Raw genomic sequence first — 12,585 nt, 5'->3', positions numbered from 1 at the left:
TATCCTAGTTTCGTATCCATTCTTGCCTCCTACTTCTTTTATCTTCCATCTCTATGGGATAGCTCATTTCTTATTGCTTCTTCTGGGTAGGTCACATTTAAAAGGGAAGAAGAAGAGAATGAATCCTAAGACAGATTATTTTATTATTTTCTGACAGTATTGGGAAAAAATGGAATAACAGAAGAGATTGAAGTTAATAATTAAAATTTAGTTTTTAATTACCTGAAGAATATATTAATCTTAGATATCCTCAGTCCTTATTTGCACAAATAATTGAAAGCTAACATAATATATTCACACCAGTGTAAGAATAAAGACAGTCCAAAAAATTGAGGCTAACCGAGTGGGGCAGAAAACTGGTTATCTATACCAGCTACAAATGCAAACCAAGTATGTAATTCAAAATTTTCTACTTTTTAAAAAATGAAAAGAAATTGGTGCAATAAATTGGGTTTAGATATGGACCCTTACATTTTAATGTTATATTTAATCTTTGGAGAATATCATATTTCTAATATTTGCAATATAAGTATTTGTTAGCAATAGTTGCACCCCAACTTTCTGGGAACTGAATCACAGGAGTGTTTTAGTAATGTATTTTACTTAATGGAATATCTATAGAATATTATTTCAATATATAATCAGTATAAAAATATTAGGAAATATTTTACATTTTGTTTGTAATACTAAGTCTTTGATATTCAGTGTGTATTTTTCACTGGCAGTACATCTCAATTTGGATTAGCCACGTTCCAAGTGCTCAATAGCCCCATGTGGTTAGTGGCTACCCTATTGGACAGCACAGGTCTATACAATGCAGTCAATTTCAGATGCATGAAACATTTGAGGCTGTTTTTCCAGTCCATTAAAAATTCTGTTTTTCTCTGAAAGAATTCTATACACATATGGCAGCTGAATAGGTCAAATGTAACTTTCATTCTATCATTACTGAAATGTATAATCAGTGAGAGCAGGGAATTGAGGAATGTGTTAAAATGTCCATGAATGTTGAAGGGATTATTTGGTTAGGAGATCCATTTATTTGGCTTGATTTGAGAAAAACTTTTTAAAAAACTATCAATATTGTGGTTAATCAAGATCCCATAGCCAGACCATCAGCAGTTACTCACTTTGGGAGAGGGCAGTTTTCGTTGTGTAGATTAATTGGGGATCCCAAGAGACACAGCCTTAGTCGCTTGCCTTTTTTAAAGTTGGTCTTGGGAATAAAACCCATGTTTTCTGATTAAGCTTGAAGATTTGGTCTGGGAAATTGCTCTGCTACCTGATAAACTCCAATGGTGATTGTGACCCTTAGATATGAATTGATGAGAATATCCAAGACTGTAAACAAATCTTACAAAGTAGGCTAAAGGATGAATAGGGTATTTAAAATTTCCTCTAAAATGAACATTCCTTCCTGATGGATGCCCTCTCTGGTCACAGTTTAATGGTTCTTCAGTTTATCACTAGGACTTCACAATATGATGCAAGAAGAATATTCTATGAGAGGATGGCAGAGAAACCACTATATGTGCAAGTTAGTAAAGCAATCATTTTCTAAATTATTCAAAAGTGTAGTCAATGCAGGGTGTTCAACTCTCCCTTAGGTATGAATAATATGTTCAACCCGCTAGAGTTTCAAAGTTTTAAATATATTTATACCACAGAGGGGAAAACAACCTCAAATGTATACTTCTTTTGTTGACTATTAAGGTCTGATAGTAAATTTACAAGCACAGAAGCCATTTCCATTGCTTTGTAGGAGCCAAAAAAATCTGGCACCATAAACTAGGATACTTGGAATCTAGTTTTGGTTGTGCAATTAATTCAGGGTGCGTCCTCCTTCAAGGTGTTTAACAGTGCTTGAATACTGCCAATAAGAATAAATCCAGTGGCTTTTGTGAAAATCTTATCTTGAAGTAATTTACTCTAAGGCAAAATTGTTTTTCTCTGTTTGCCATCTTACTGTTCTGACATGGCAAAGCAAACCTTGGTTTTACTCTTTAATAAATGCCTCCTTAGTAAATCAGAACAGCATTGTAAACTCATCTTATCATCAAAGTACTGAACATGACTTTGGGTGGAGGGTTTGTGGGGACTTGATGGCTATGAGCTGTGTAGCAAGTGGCGTACAGTCTCCTGGTTGGTTCATGTTCTTGAGGCCAAAGTCTCAAAGACTAAAAGTTTTGTGATTGCTGCCTGAAACCAGTTTTTCCCGTCATACATTGAATTAATTTGTTCACACTCCCATTACCATAAATGATGACCCATAACCTTTTATAAATGTATTCTAAATTATGTAGCTTTAGGGAATGATTATTTATTTACTAAGAATTTTACCTGTGTGTTAAAGATTCAGGAAAAGTAAAATAAAGTATGTTTAAAAAATGAAAAGAAAGAAAGACCACTTAATAAAAGATTATCTCCACTCCAGTTTTGACAAACTAATGAATCTTCAATCACATGCAGTTTAAAGGGCAATGAGTTCTTGATAATGAAAGATTAAATTATTTTATTTAATATGTAATGTGATTTTCAGACCCCAGAAACATATCAGATACCTTTATAGCTATTATCAAAGCAGAGGAAAATAAATATATTTGTTCTTTAAGTTCCAGCTAGATACTATTTGTTACTTAAATCTTTATGGGGCAGGGAAAATAAATATATTTATTCTTTAAGTTCCAACTAGATAATATTTGCTACTTACACATTCTTTCGAATTTTGAACCTTTAATCTCAGGTTGATAGAATTCTTAGACGAGAGACAGTTCCATAAATATTTACACCTAGATGATCCTCCTGTTGTTTTAAACTTTCTTTTATTATTGTCATATTCAAACATATGTAAAAGTAATGAGAATAACAAAATAAATCTCAGATACTCATTATTGAGTTTCAACAATGATCAACATATGGTGAAACTTATTCCACCTAACCTAAGCCCCTCCCACTCCTGCCACTCAGTTATCTAAATGCTAATCCCAGTAAGAATCAGATGATTCCTAAGCTTCATTTCAGAATGCAAAACATATGAGTCTAATCATATTTCCATACTTTACTGATCAATATTATGTTTATACATTTCTATCCCTTTGGGATAAAAGGCAATATTTTAAATTATGAAAATGAAAGTCTTTTTTTTCCTATTTTGAAAGTTATTACACATTATGCCTATAAATCACTACCAATGGTCACAATTTGTAATCATAATACATTTACTATAGCTGAAACCACATATCTCACACACAAATTGACTTGTGTTTTTGATAATTTAGGACAAAAGTTAGCTATGTGCAATGAACTGGCTATGAAAAAGAAAATGGAAAGGTTCTTAATATTTTCCAAGTATAAGTTTAAGGGAACTACTACTCTTCTTGCCATCTATTACTAAACTATTTATAATAAAAAATTCTTTTTGGTTTTTGTTTTTTCCCACAGATTGTTTTAACAGTGTGAGCTCCCCAGGGAACTGGCCTTGAGTACTAAGAAACTCTAACTAAAGTATCAGAATGAACTCTTAGTTGCAGAGTTTCACTCCAACAAATATTTTAGGGGTGGCTTCTGGTCACTGGTCATGAAGGCGTTTATTGCTTCAATTTTAATGTCTATTTTATTTGGCTGTTTGTTAGTTTAGCAATTATTTCTAATTTCAGATATCCCCAATTTGAATGCCAAAGTTGCAAATTTGAACTTTGAAACACTGTAGAACAGGTTATTTTCTAGAGAAAACATTTGTACATTTTTGTCCTTTTATAGAAGATAAGCATTTAATACATTGATTTATGTGGTTTAATGTTTGTTAACTTGACTACATTTCCCTTGTTCATATCCATAGCAATGTCGTTTGACTTATAAAATTCTAGAGGAGGCCGGGCGCAGTAGCTCATGCCTGTAGTCCCAGCACTTTGGGAGGTCGAGGTGGGCGGATCACGAGGTCAGGAGATCGAGACCATCTTGGCTAACAAGGTGAAACCCGTCTCTACTAAAAATACAAAAAAAAAAAAAAAAAAAGCCGGGCATGGTGGCGGTGCCTATAGTCCCAGCTACTTGGGCGGCTGAGGCAGGAGAATGACGTGAATCCGGAAGGCGGAGCTTGCAGTGAGCCGAGATCATGCTGCTGTGCTCCAGCCTGGGCGACAGAGCGAGACCCCGTCTCAAAAAAAAAAAAAAAAAAAAAGAAAAAAAGTTATAGAGGAAAGAGGTCAAGTCACTTTAACTCACTTTACACAGAAACTCTTGTAAATACATGCTTAATAAATGTTTCTGATGATGACAATGAAAATGATTGAGACATAATTCTATAGGACAAGCAATACGATTTTTTGTCACAGTCTCAGAAAAAAGGACTGAAACAAGGAAGAGCCTCCTGCTCAGCCCATCATGACAGTGTGATTTTCTTCTTCATGCCTGAGTCCCACCATTCTCTACAGCTGTTGAACGAGTTAATGAAAAGTGCCGTGGGAAAGCAGACTGAGGACGGAAAGTAGAACTGAAGGGCAAGGACTCTGGAGTCCTGCAGACATGAGTTCAACTTACCAGCCATGTGACCTTGGTTTCTTGACCTTGGAAGTTCATTGACTTTTGCAAGTCTTTTGTTTTCTCTTCTAAAAGATCTGTAGCATTTTATAAAACTTTCACCATCCACAAAAAAGCAATAATAATAGTACCCCCCTTGAGGCATTGTGGTTATGGATTGAGTGAGAATTTTTTCAGTGCGAGCACAGTGTCTGAAACATAACAAGTTCTCCATAAAAAGTTGGTTATTACTATACTGCATTTAAAGCTAATGCTTTTATTTACAAATTGTTTGTAGTTGTTAACAGCATAATGATCCAAATATATAGTCATTCCATTGATTTTTGTTTTGGATTAGTTTCTATAGAGTTAGCTTCTTTAAGAAAAACATTTGTCTTAATTTTATAGTATTTTATACTTTTCATAGATAGCTTATTTCAATGACACATGGCTTTGATAGAAAGTCTCTGTATTTCCTTGAATCCTTTTAAATTATATTTTTCTGAAATGCTAACAACAATGGTGGTTAGTAAGGTTGCAAAGGAGTTCCATTTTGGTTAGTCCTGTAGTAAGGAATTGTATGAAAAGTTGGCCACAGGAATTAGGCTGGATACTGAAAGCAAAATTCTCTTTACAAAGTAAAGGCACTAGATTAATCTTTGCCAGATGCCAAATAATTATTACATGTGCTTTAATATGGAAAGATCTCCAGGGTATGTTTGGTAAAAACTGCAGAGTGCAGAACAATGTGGAAAATATGTTCTAGTACATGTTTGAAAATAAATGTAAACAGAAAGTTAGATTGATAGGAATCCAGATAGTTATAGATATATGTGTATGTTTATATAAGCCTAGAACATTTCTGGAAGGATTTACAAGAAACTGTCAGTAATGATTGTGCTAGAGAGAATAACTGAATATTGATGTTAGATGAGAAACATTTTATTACATATTTTTTAGTACTTGTTAAATATTTTATTAGTATTTATTTTACTTTTAAAATAAAAAGCTAGTATAAAAATTAGCACTATCATCAATGATCATTTATTGAATTCTTACCCATTGTAAGGGTAGACTTTATACTCATAGAAACCAATGTTCACAAGCATCTTGCAAGACAAGTAGAAGTTATGTAGCTCGTACAAGAGCTTGTACAGAGCAAGTAAAGGATAGTTGTTTCTCCTGCTCTTAAGTAGAGTTTTCAGAAATTTATAATTCATGGTCACCAGTATAGGTAGGTATTTAGCTCTTTACTAACATAGATAATAAAAATAATTTATTCAATTATGATCTCAAGTCATTGGGATTACAAATTCTGTCACTATCTATCACACCTATAATTTCATTTAAGGTAGAGCCTTAAAATAATGTCTTTCAAACCTGTTTTTTATTTTACCTGTTAGAATAATTTTGTCATGTAACTTTTTTCTCGCTTGGAAATTATAACCAAAATTTACACAAAATCCAATTGGTTTTCTGACTAACCATGTTCTGCCATTCAGTATGAATGTGATATTGCTATTATAACTTTTAAAAGCATTATAAATCACAGTTACAAAAAGTATTGTCTAGCTTATACTATGTCAATTACCTTCTACTTTTAAATGATTTAAGTAAACACTATTATTTATATTTTTTGCATACAAAATCTGTGAAGGGTCTGGGTATTAATCATGTAATGTTTGTTCTGTTGATGATTTCTAGTTGTGATTTGAGGAACTACCATAAAAATGTCAAGGGCCACAAGGAGGTGGCAGCATAGCTACAGCACATTGCAGGTTTTCACTTCTTATATTTGAGGGGGGAAAAGTAAGGGAGTAGCTGAGTCAAATTCACTAGCAAACAATAAAGAGATAAACTGAAGAAGGCCCAGGCTGCTACACATGGAGAGGCAGGCTAGGCCGTACAATTTCAGCAACACTAGAATGGGTCTGGCTGCAGAAATGTGCACATTGTAGATTGTGTGGTTGAATCTGAATTCTACTCCCAATTTGGCTATGTAGATACGTCTTCATGATTTAATCAAGATGAAGTTTCCTAGATAACCGAGCATCAAGTCTATACAAAGAGTAGCTTATTACTATACGCGTTCAAAATGATTATTCAGAGCTTAAGCCTAATTTTTAATATTTTAATTTGCCATTCCTTTGTGTCTAAGAAAAAAATGCTTTAAGTCAAAGTTCAGTCTTTAGTTTCATTTTATCTCTTCAAAAGTGATGCAATATTCCAAACAGCTATTACATTTATCTAATGCAGCTATTTACTGTGTGGTCATTCAGATGGTTTTCTTTTTCTTTCTTTTTTTTTTTTTTTTGAGTCAGAGTTTCACTCTCATTGCCTAGGCTGGAGTACAGTGGCATGATCTCAGCTCACCACAACCTCTGCCTCCCAGGTTCAAGCAATTCTCCTGCCTCAGCCTCCCAGGTAGCCAGGATTACAAGCATGTGCCACCATGCCTGGCTAATTTTTTTTTTTTTTTTTTTAGTAGAGAAGAGATTTCAGTTGGTTATGGCTGGTCTTGAATTTTTGACCTCAGGTAGTCCACCAGCCACAGCCTCTGAAAGTGCTGGGATTACAGGAATGAGCCACCACACCCGGCCTTTAGATGGCTTTCTAAACTCCTGATCCTTTAGAGCTTTTCTCCCTTTATTGAAAGATTTACATAAGCCATGGCTTTTGCAATTATAAATAAGCTACTTTTCTCTGGAATGTCAGTCCTAAGAACAATGTGAATTTATTCCATTTCTTTTTTAATGAAGTTAGAATTCTATTTTCTTTTGTTGTAAATTGGGGAAGTAGGTGAATGAGAATATTTAAATTGTGATACTAACTTTAAAAAAGGAGGCAGCTTTAAAAATTATCATGCGTGATGTGGTAGAGTATTGTGGGATAGAATTTCAGGTCTTTTTAAAAAAGAACTTTGATTCATTTTAATTCTTCAGAAACAATTGAAATATCTTTTTACGATGCCCTAAATTTCTTTCTGCCTTTTCCATGTCTTGGAAACTCCTGGTGGCTGCTTCTGTCAACCTTCTTTTCATTTTTCTTCTCCTTTTTCTCTCTGCCATTTTCCTTTCCTTTCCTGACACAGAAAAGGACAGTGACATCTCAGCTGCATTTCAAGAGTTCAGATTGCCTCCCTTCTCAAAAATCTTCATGGAGCTACCATGTTGTCTGAAATTGTTGCATTGCTAACTTCTTTTGATTAAAGCATCACATATGCCAGATAAAATCTAAATCTTAGGCCTATAAGGAAACCAGCCATTTGGCAGACTGTTGCCTATTTAGTACACAGGACTAGTAAGGTTTGGTGGGGAAAGGGGATAAGGAAACAAAATTAAAAACATGAACTCCTCCTCAGGAAGTCACTCAGTCTCTGGTGGTAGGACCCAGAGTCAGGGACCGTAGCAGCCAAGGCAAATACATTTTAGAGATGGATTTTCTTGAGGAAGGAAAGGTGAGCAGAAACTAAAGGAAGATTTTCCCCTTTATTAGCATCTTTCCTAAGAGTAGTATTCCTAGACTTTCTGGAGTGGATGACCATTTAAAAAAATATTGAAGGAATGAATGGATGAATGCACACAAAATGAACTGTTTCAATCATTTTCTTCTCTCTCCTCAAAACTTGGGCAAGAGTAAACTCATTTGAATATGTGACATCTAATCATTCTTTTTAGCAGGTAATTATATTTCATAAAGAATGATGTTTATTCCAAACTGGTCTGGAAGAGCAGGAAGATAAAGTTGATCAGTATATTTTGGAGAAAGTTATGGAAGAAGAAATCTACTAAGTTATAAGGTTGGAGGCTGGGTGTGTGGTGGCTCATACCTGTAATCCCAGCACTTTGGGAGGCTGAGGTGGGCTGATCACCTGAGGTCGGGAGTTTGAGACCAGCCTGACCAACATGGAGAAACCCTGTCTCTACTAAAAATACAAAAAAATTAGCTGGGTGTGGTAGTGCATGCCTGTAATCCCAGCTACTCGGGAGGCTGAGGCAGGAGAATCGCTTGAACCTGGGAGGCGGAGGTTGCGGTGAGCCGAGATTGTACCATTGCACTCCAGACTGGGCAACAAAAGAGAAACTTTGTCTCAAAAAAAAAAAAAAAAAGATTAGAAAAAGTGCTGCGTCATACTTCTAACACACTTGGGAACCCTGGCTGTATTTCTTAAATAATGAAAAGTTTAGCCACTTCTACTGCTTCTGTACTTAAATTTAATTTAGTTATTTTTATATGCTTAAGCACATTCAGGAGCCTCAGGCAAAGTTTTAAAGAGGAAGGGATAAAATGCTGAATCTTATAAATCTCTGCCCTCTCTTTAAAGAATATAAAATTACCCCTATGCACTAAAGGCTGGCACCCACAGTATTAACTACAGCAAGCACAAATGTTTTGCTTTTTATACAATGGACATAGAGACATTAATACTGACGTGAAACCAGCTTGATATTCAGTTTGACATGTTTAACCAAGTGTAAATTGAGTAGGCTATCATCATAAACAAGGTACAACATATTGCCTAACGTTTAGAGTTAATTCTTTAGTTCTCTATCCTAAGTCAGAAAACATCTGTGGAGCTGGGCACAGTGGCTCATGCCTATAATCTCAGCTCTTTGGGAGGCTGAGGTGGGAGGATCCCTTGAAGTTAGGAGTTCGAGACCAACTTGAGCAACACTGCAAGACTCTGTCTCTATAAAAAATAAAAAAGTCAGTCAGGTGTGGTGGTGCATGCCTGTAGTCCCAGCTGCTTAGGAGGTTGAGGTGGGAGGATTGCTTGAGCCCAGGAATTCAAAGCTGCAGTGTCCACCACACTTCAGGCTGGGTGACAGAGCAAGACTTTGTCTCAAGAGGAAAAAAAAAAAAATCCAAAGAAAAAAGCATCTGTGAAACACTTTTTTGTGTATTTTCTGTTTACTGGGAACTAGAGACAGTTTTGTAAGTAAGATGGATAGTGTTTGGAATAGACCTCTCCATTTGACTCTTTCACATTCATTCATAGTGTAATGAAAGAGAAGGAAATGACCTGAAGTTATGAATAAGGGAGGACACTTGCCTGTGTCCTTCAAGCTCACCTTTGCGAGTTGCTCATGAATCTCAAGCAGGCTGGGTCGGTTGACCTTGGGTCCACTGATGCTGCCGGTGTTGCGATAGTACTCTATCTTGGGAACAGCATCCATGGTGTTGTGGCCAAAAGTTTGTAAGTAGTATGTGTTTGTGTGAGAATCATAAGCATGAAAACTGGCATCTGTTTTAGCAGTTTCTCCACTTTGGAGGAAATTGTCATAGCACTCCTGATTCCCAGGCCTAAAGCTGATTCTGAGTCTTTTCTGAGCCTCATCCCCAAAAGAGGTTTCTTCATAATGTGGTGGGTCAGTGTTGTCATTTGCCGCTGCACTGCTCTCATGGTTCTCATTTATGACATTAACTTGAAAGCGATTGGTATTACTGGGCACTGAATCCAGAAATATGTTGGAAGAGTTGTTCAGTGACATCTTCCAAAATTGATTTTTTACTGAGCTATCTACTTTATGGTTGTGTTAAAAAATCTATATATTTCTTCATCAAAATAAACACTAATGTGCTTCCATTAGGGAGCTCCTGGCTTTTGTTCTAGACCATTCAATAAATAAATTCTTGATATATTGTCTCCTATATAATCTTCAGGATGTTCTTCAAAGCTGTCATTGAAAAAGAAAATTAAACTTGTTTCAAGTAATACAAATATATTTAGGTGAGGGTGGGATATAAGGGAACAGTTTTGTTTTATAAGACATACAATTTTAAACTCATTTCACTAAAATTTATCTGTCCAGGAACCTTAGTCATGTGAGTAATTAAATCCAATAATAAATAACTGGAAAACTGTTCCAGCAAACAGAATTTCCAATGCAGTCATTAAAATGTTACCTGTGTTTGTAGTGTTTGCTTGGATTCAGTGCACTGGAGTTCACTATGACTTTAGGACAGATGTAATTTTACCTATTGAATACAGTAAGACCTGATGAGAATGTTCTTAGCCTAAGACATAGTTCACTGACAGTACTAAATACTGAAACTGCAAAGTATTTTGATTGATAGGAATATACACTATATGACATGTAAAATGAAAGACAAAACTTCTAAAAAATATATTCTTGCTAGTTTATAAAAATCTGTACATGTTCAACTAATAAATTGGTTCCAAATTTTGCTACCTATACAACAAGTAAAAAATTATGTTTTAGAATATGCATTTAAAAAATACATCCCATCAAGATGATGTCTCTGTGAATTCTTGGATCTTTTACAAGATCCAAATATTTCGTTTGCTCATACATTTGTTTGTTTTGCAAATACTAACATGATACCTTAAAAATATGAATATAGAAATAAGTCATATATCTATAAGAAATAAGTCATGTACCTTTAAAAAGTCCTCTGTTATATTTAGGTAAAATAATTATGCTTTACTGACTCATTTTAATGAAATGTCCTCAATAATGAGAGGTTTATATTTGACTGTGAGATGAATAGACTTCACAATAATTTTCACAATTTCATAGTACTGGCCTGTCTTAAAACACTTTCTTTAGAATTATATTTCCTTATTTATATCTTAAAATTCAGCTTTTCAAGGGAAGTTCTAGAAACATGAGATAAATATAAATAAAAACTTGTCTCTCTCATGCAATTATTAAAGCTGTGTATTTGCATTAAAAAAACCCTCAACTTCATTTCTCAAGTATCCTTTCCTGGGGAAATTGTAAATGAAGCTATTGTCTTTTTAGTTTTTAGAAAACACTTCTCTTCATAGTGCTTGACACCCTCACCTACTCGTCAGAATCTACTTTATAACACAATATTAAGTATTATTTTTACCCTGCCCAGAAATGTTCAACTTACCACCAAGGAGCCTTCTTCCGAGGAAACGTAACCTGCTTCAGAGTCACCCAGGAATATATGGGGCACTTAGCTCTTTCAGCCCAGAATGTTAGGCTTCTGCTTATTGGTTAGAAACTTTCTTGAAGGAGATGACTGTGCAATGATTGGCCTGGAATAGTACTGTAAGCCCTACCAGGTCATTAGCCCTGAGGAACCTTAAGCACCACATCAACTGGTAACTAGTAGTAAACCATTAATCCTTTTAGACAGGAAGTAACATAGAGTTTCTTTAATTCATAAGGACAATTGCATTGCTTAATAGCAATTGTCCAAAAAATGTGAGCATTGCATTAGTCATTTGGGAATAGATTAATTGAGTTCCACTGTCTTGTTTCAGATGAGCCCTAGTGACCTCCTGTTGTTTAGCATGTGTAACAAAATATAGTTCTCCAGAGATAATTTCTATACTCTGTAACTAGAAAGTAGTATCTGAAATGATTTTATCTTGCTTGTGGTAGATATTACCTTGAGTCTTTTGCATGGGAAATAAGTAGATTGGGAGTGGAATCAATGATTTATTGAAAATATTTTTATTTTGGGAAATACAGGAAAACTGTTTTTTTTTGTTGTTGTTTTTTGTTTTTGTTTTTGTTTTTGAGACGGAATCTCGCTCTGTTGCCCAGGTTGCGGTGCGCTGGTGCAATCTCGGCTCACTGCAACCTCTGCCTCCCAGGTTCAAGCGATTCTCCTGCCTCAGCCACCTGAGTAGCTGGGATTACAGGTGCCCACCAGCACGCCTGGCTAATTTTTTTGGTAATTTTGGTAGAGATGGGGTTTCACCATGTCGGCCAGGCTGGTCTCGAACTCCAGACCTCAGGTGATCCACCTGGCTCAGCCTCCCAAAATGTCGAGATTACAGGTGTGAGCCACCGCGCCCAGCCGGGAAAACTGTTTTAAGCAGGAATCAAACTGTGGGTAAGTATCCCAGTGGCACTACTAAATGACCTGTCTCCAACTGGAAAAACATTTTTTTGTCAAATTCAGTTTTTGAGTTTTGTTGAAGAAAAGATTTTTCTTTTTCAGATTTGCAAGTAGGTGATTATTAACACAGCAAACAATTCCTCCCTCAGGTCTGTCAATGATTTTCAATCAGGATGATTGAATGAGTCCTCTTGGTTTCTTATAAGAAACGACTCAAGTGATTTC

At 35.4% G+C, this 12,585-nt stretch overlaps 1 protein-coding gene across 2 annotated transcripts in view; it reads right to left on the bottom strand.

Annotated features, from left to right (window-relative positions):
• SLC12A1 (solute carrier family 12 (sodium/potassium/chloride transporter), member 1) overlaps window positions 1–11,430 on the bottom strand; it is a 118,713-nt gene extending 107,283 nt beyond the window's left edge. For both annotated transcript variants that reach the window (XM_011967289.1, XM_011967290.1), the window contains exons 1-2: window positions 11,401–11,430; window positions 9,591–10,196 (exon numbers count right to left, since the gene is read on the bottom strand). In XM_011967289.1, coding sequence (XP_011822679.1) covers window positions 9,591–10,010 — 420 coding nt within the window. In that variant the 5' untranslated portion in view covers window positions 10,011–10,196; window positions 11,401–11,430. The remainder of the gene's footprint in view (window positions 1–9,590; window positions 10,197–11,400) is intronic.
• Window positions 11,431–12,585: the final 1,155 nt, after the last annotated feature.

Source organism: Mandrillus leucophaeus, unplaced genomic scaffold (assembly GCF_000951045.1).
Source record: "Mandrillus leucophaeus isolate KB7577 unplaced genomic scaffold, Mleu.le_1.0 Scaffold798, whole genome shotgun sequence".
Classification (NCBI taxonomy): domain Eukaryota; kingdom Metazoa; phylum Chordata; class Mammalia; order Primates; family Cercopithecidae; genus Mandrillus; species Mandrillus leucophaeus.
Note: the sequence above shows the minus strand (reverse complement) of the source record. Positions and strands in the feature narration are given on the sequence as shown.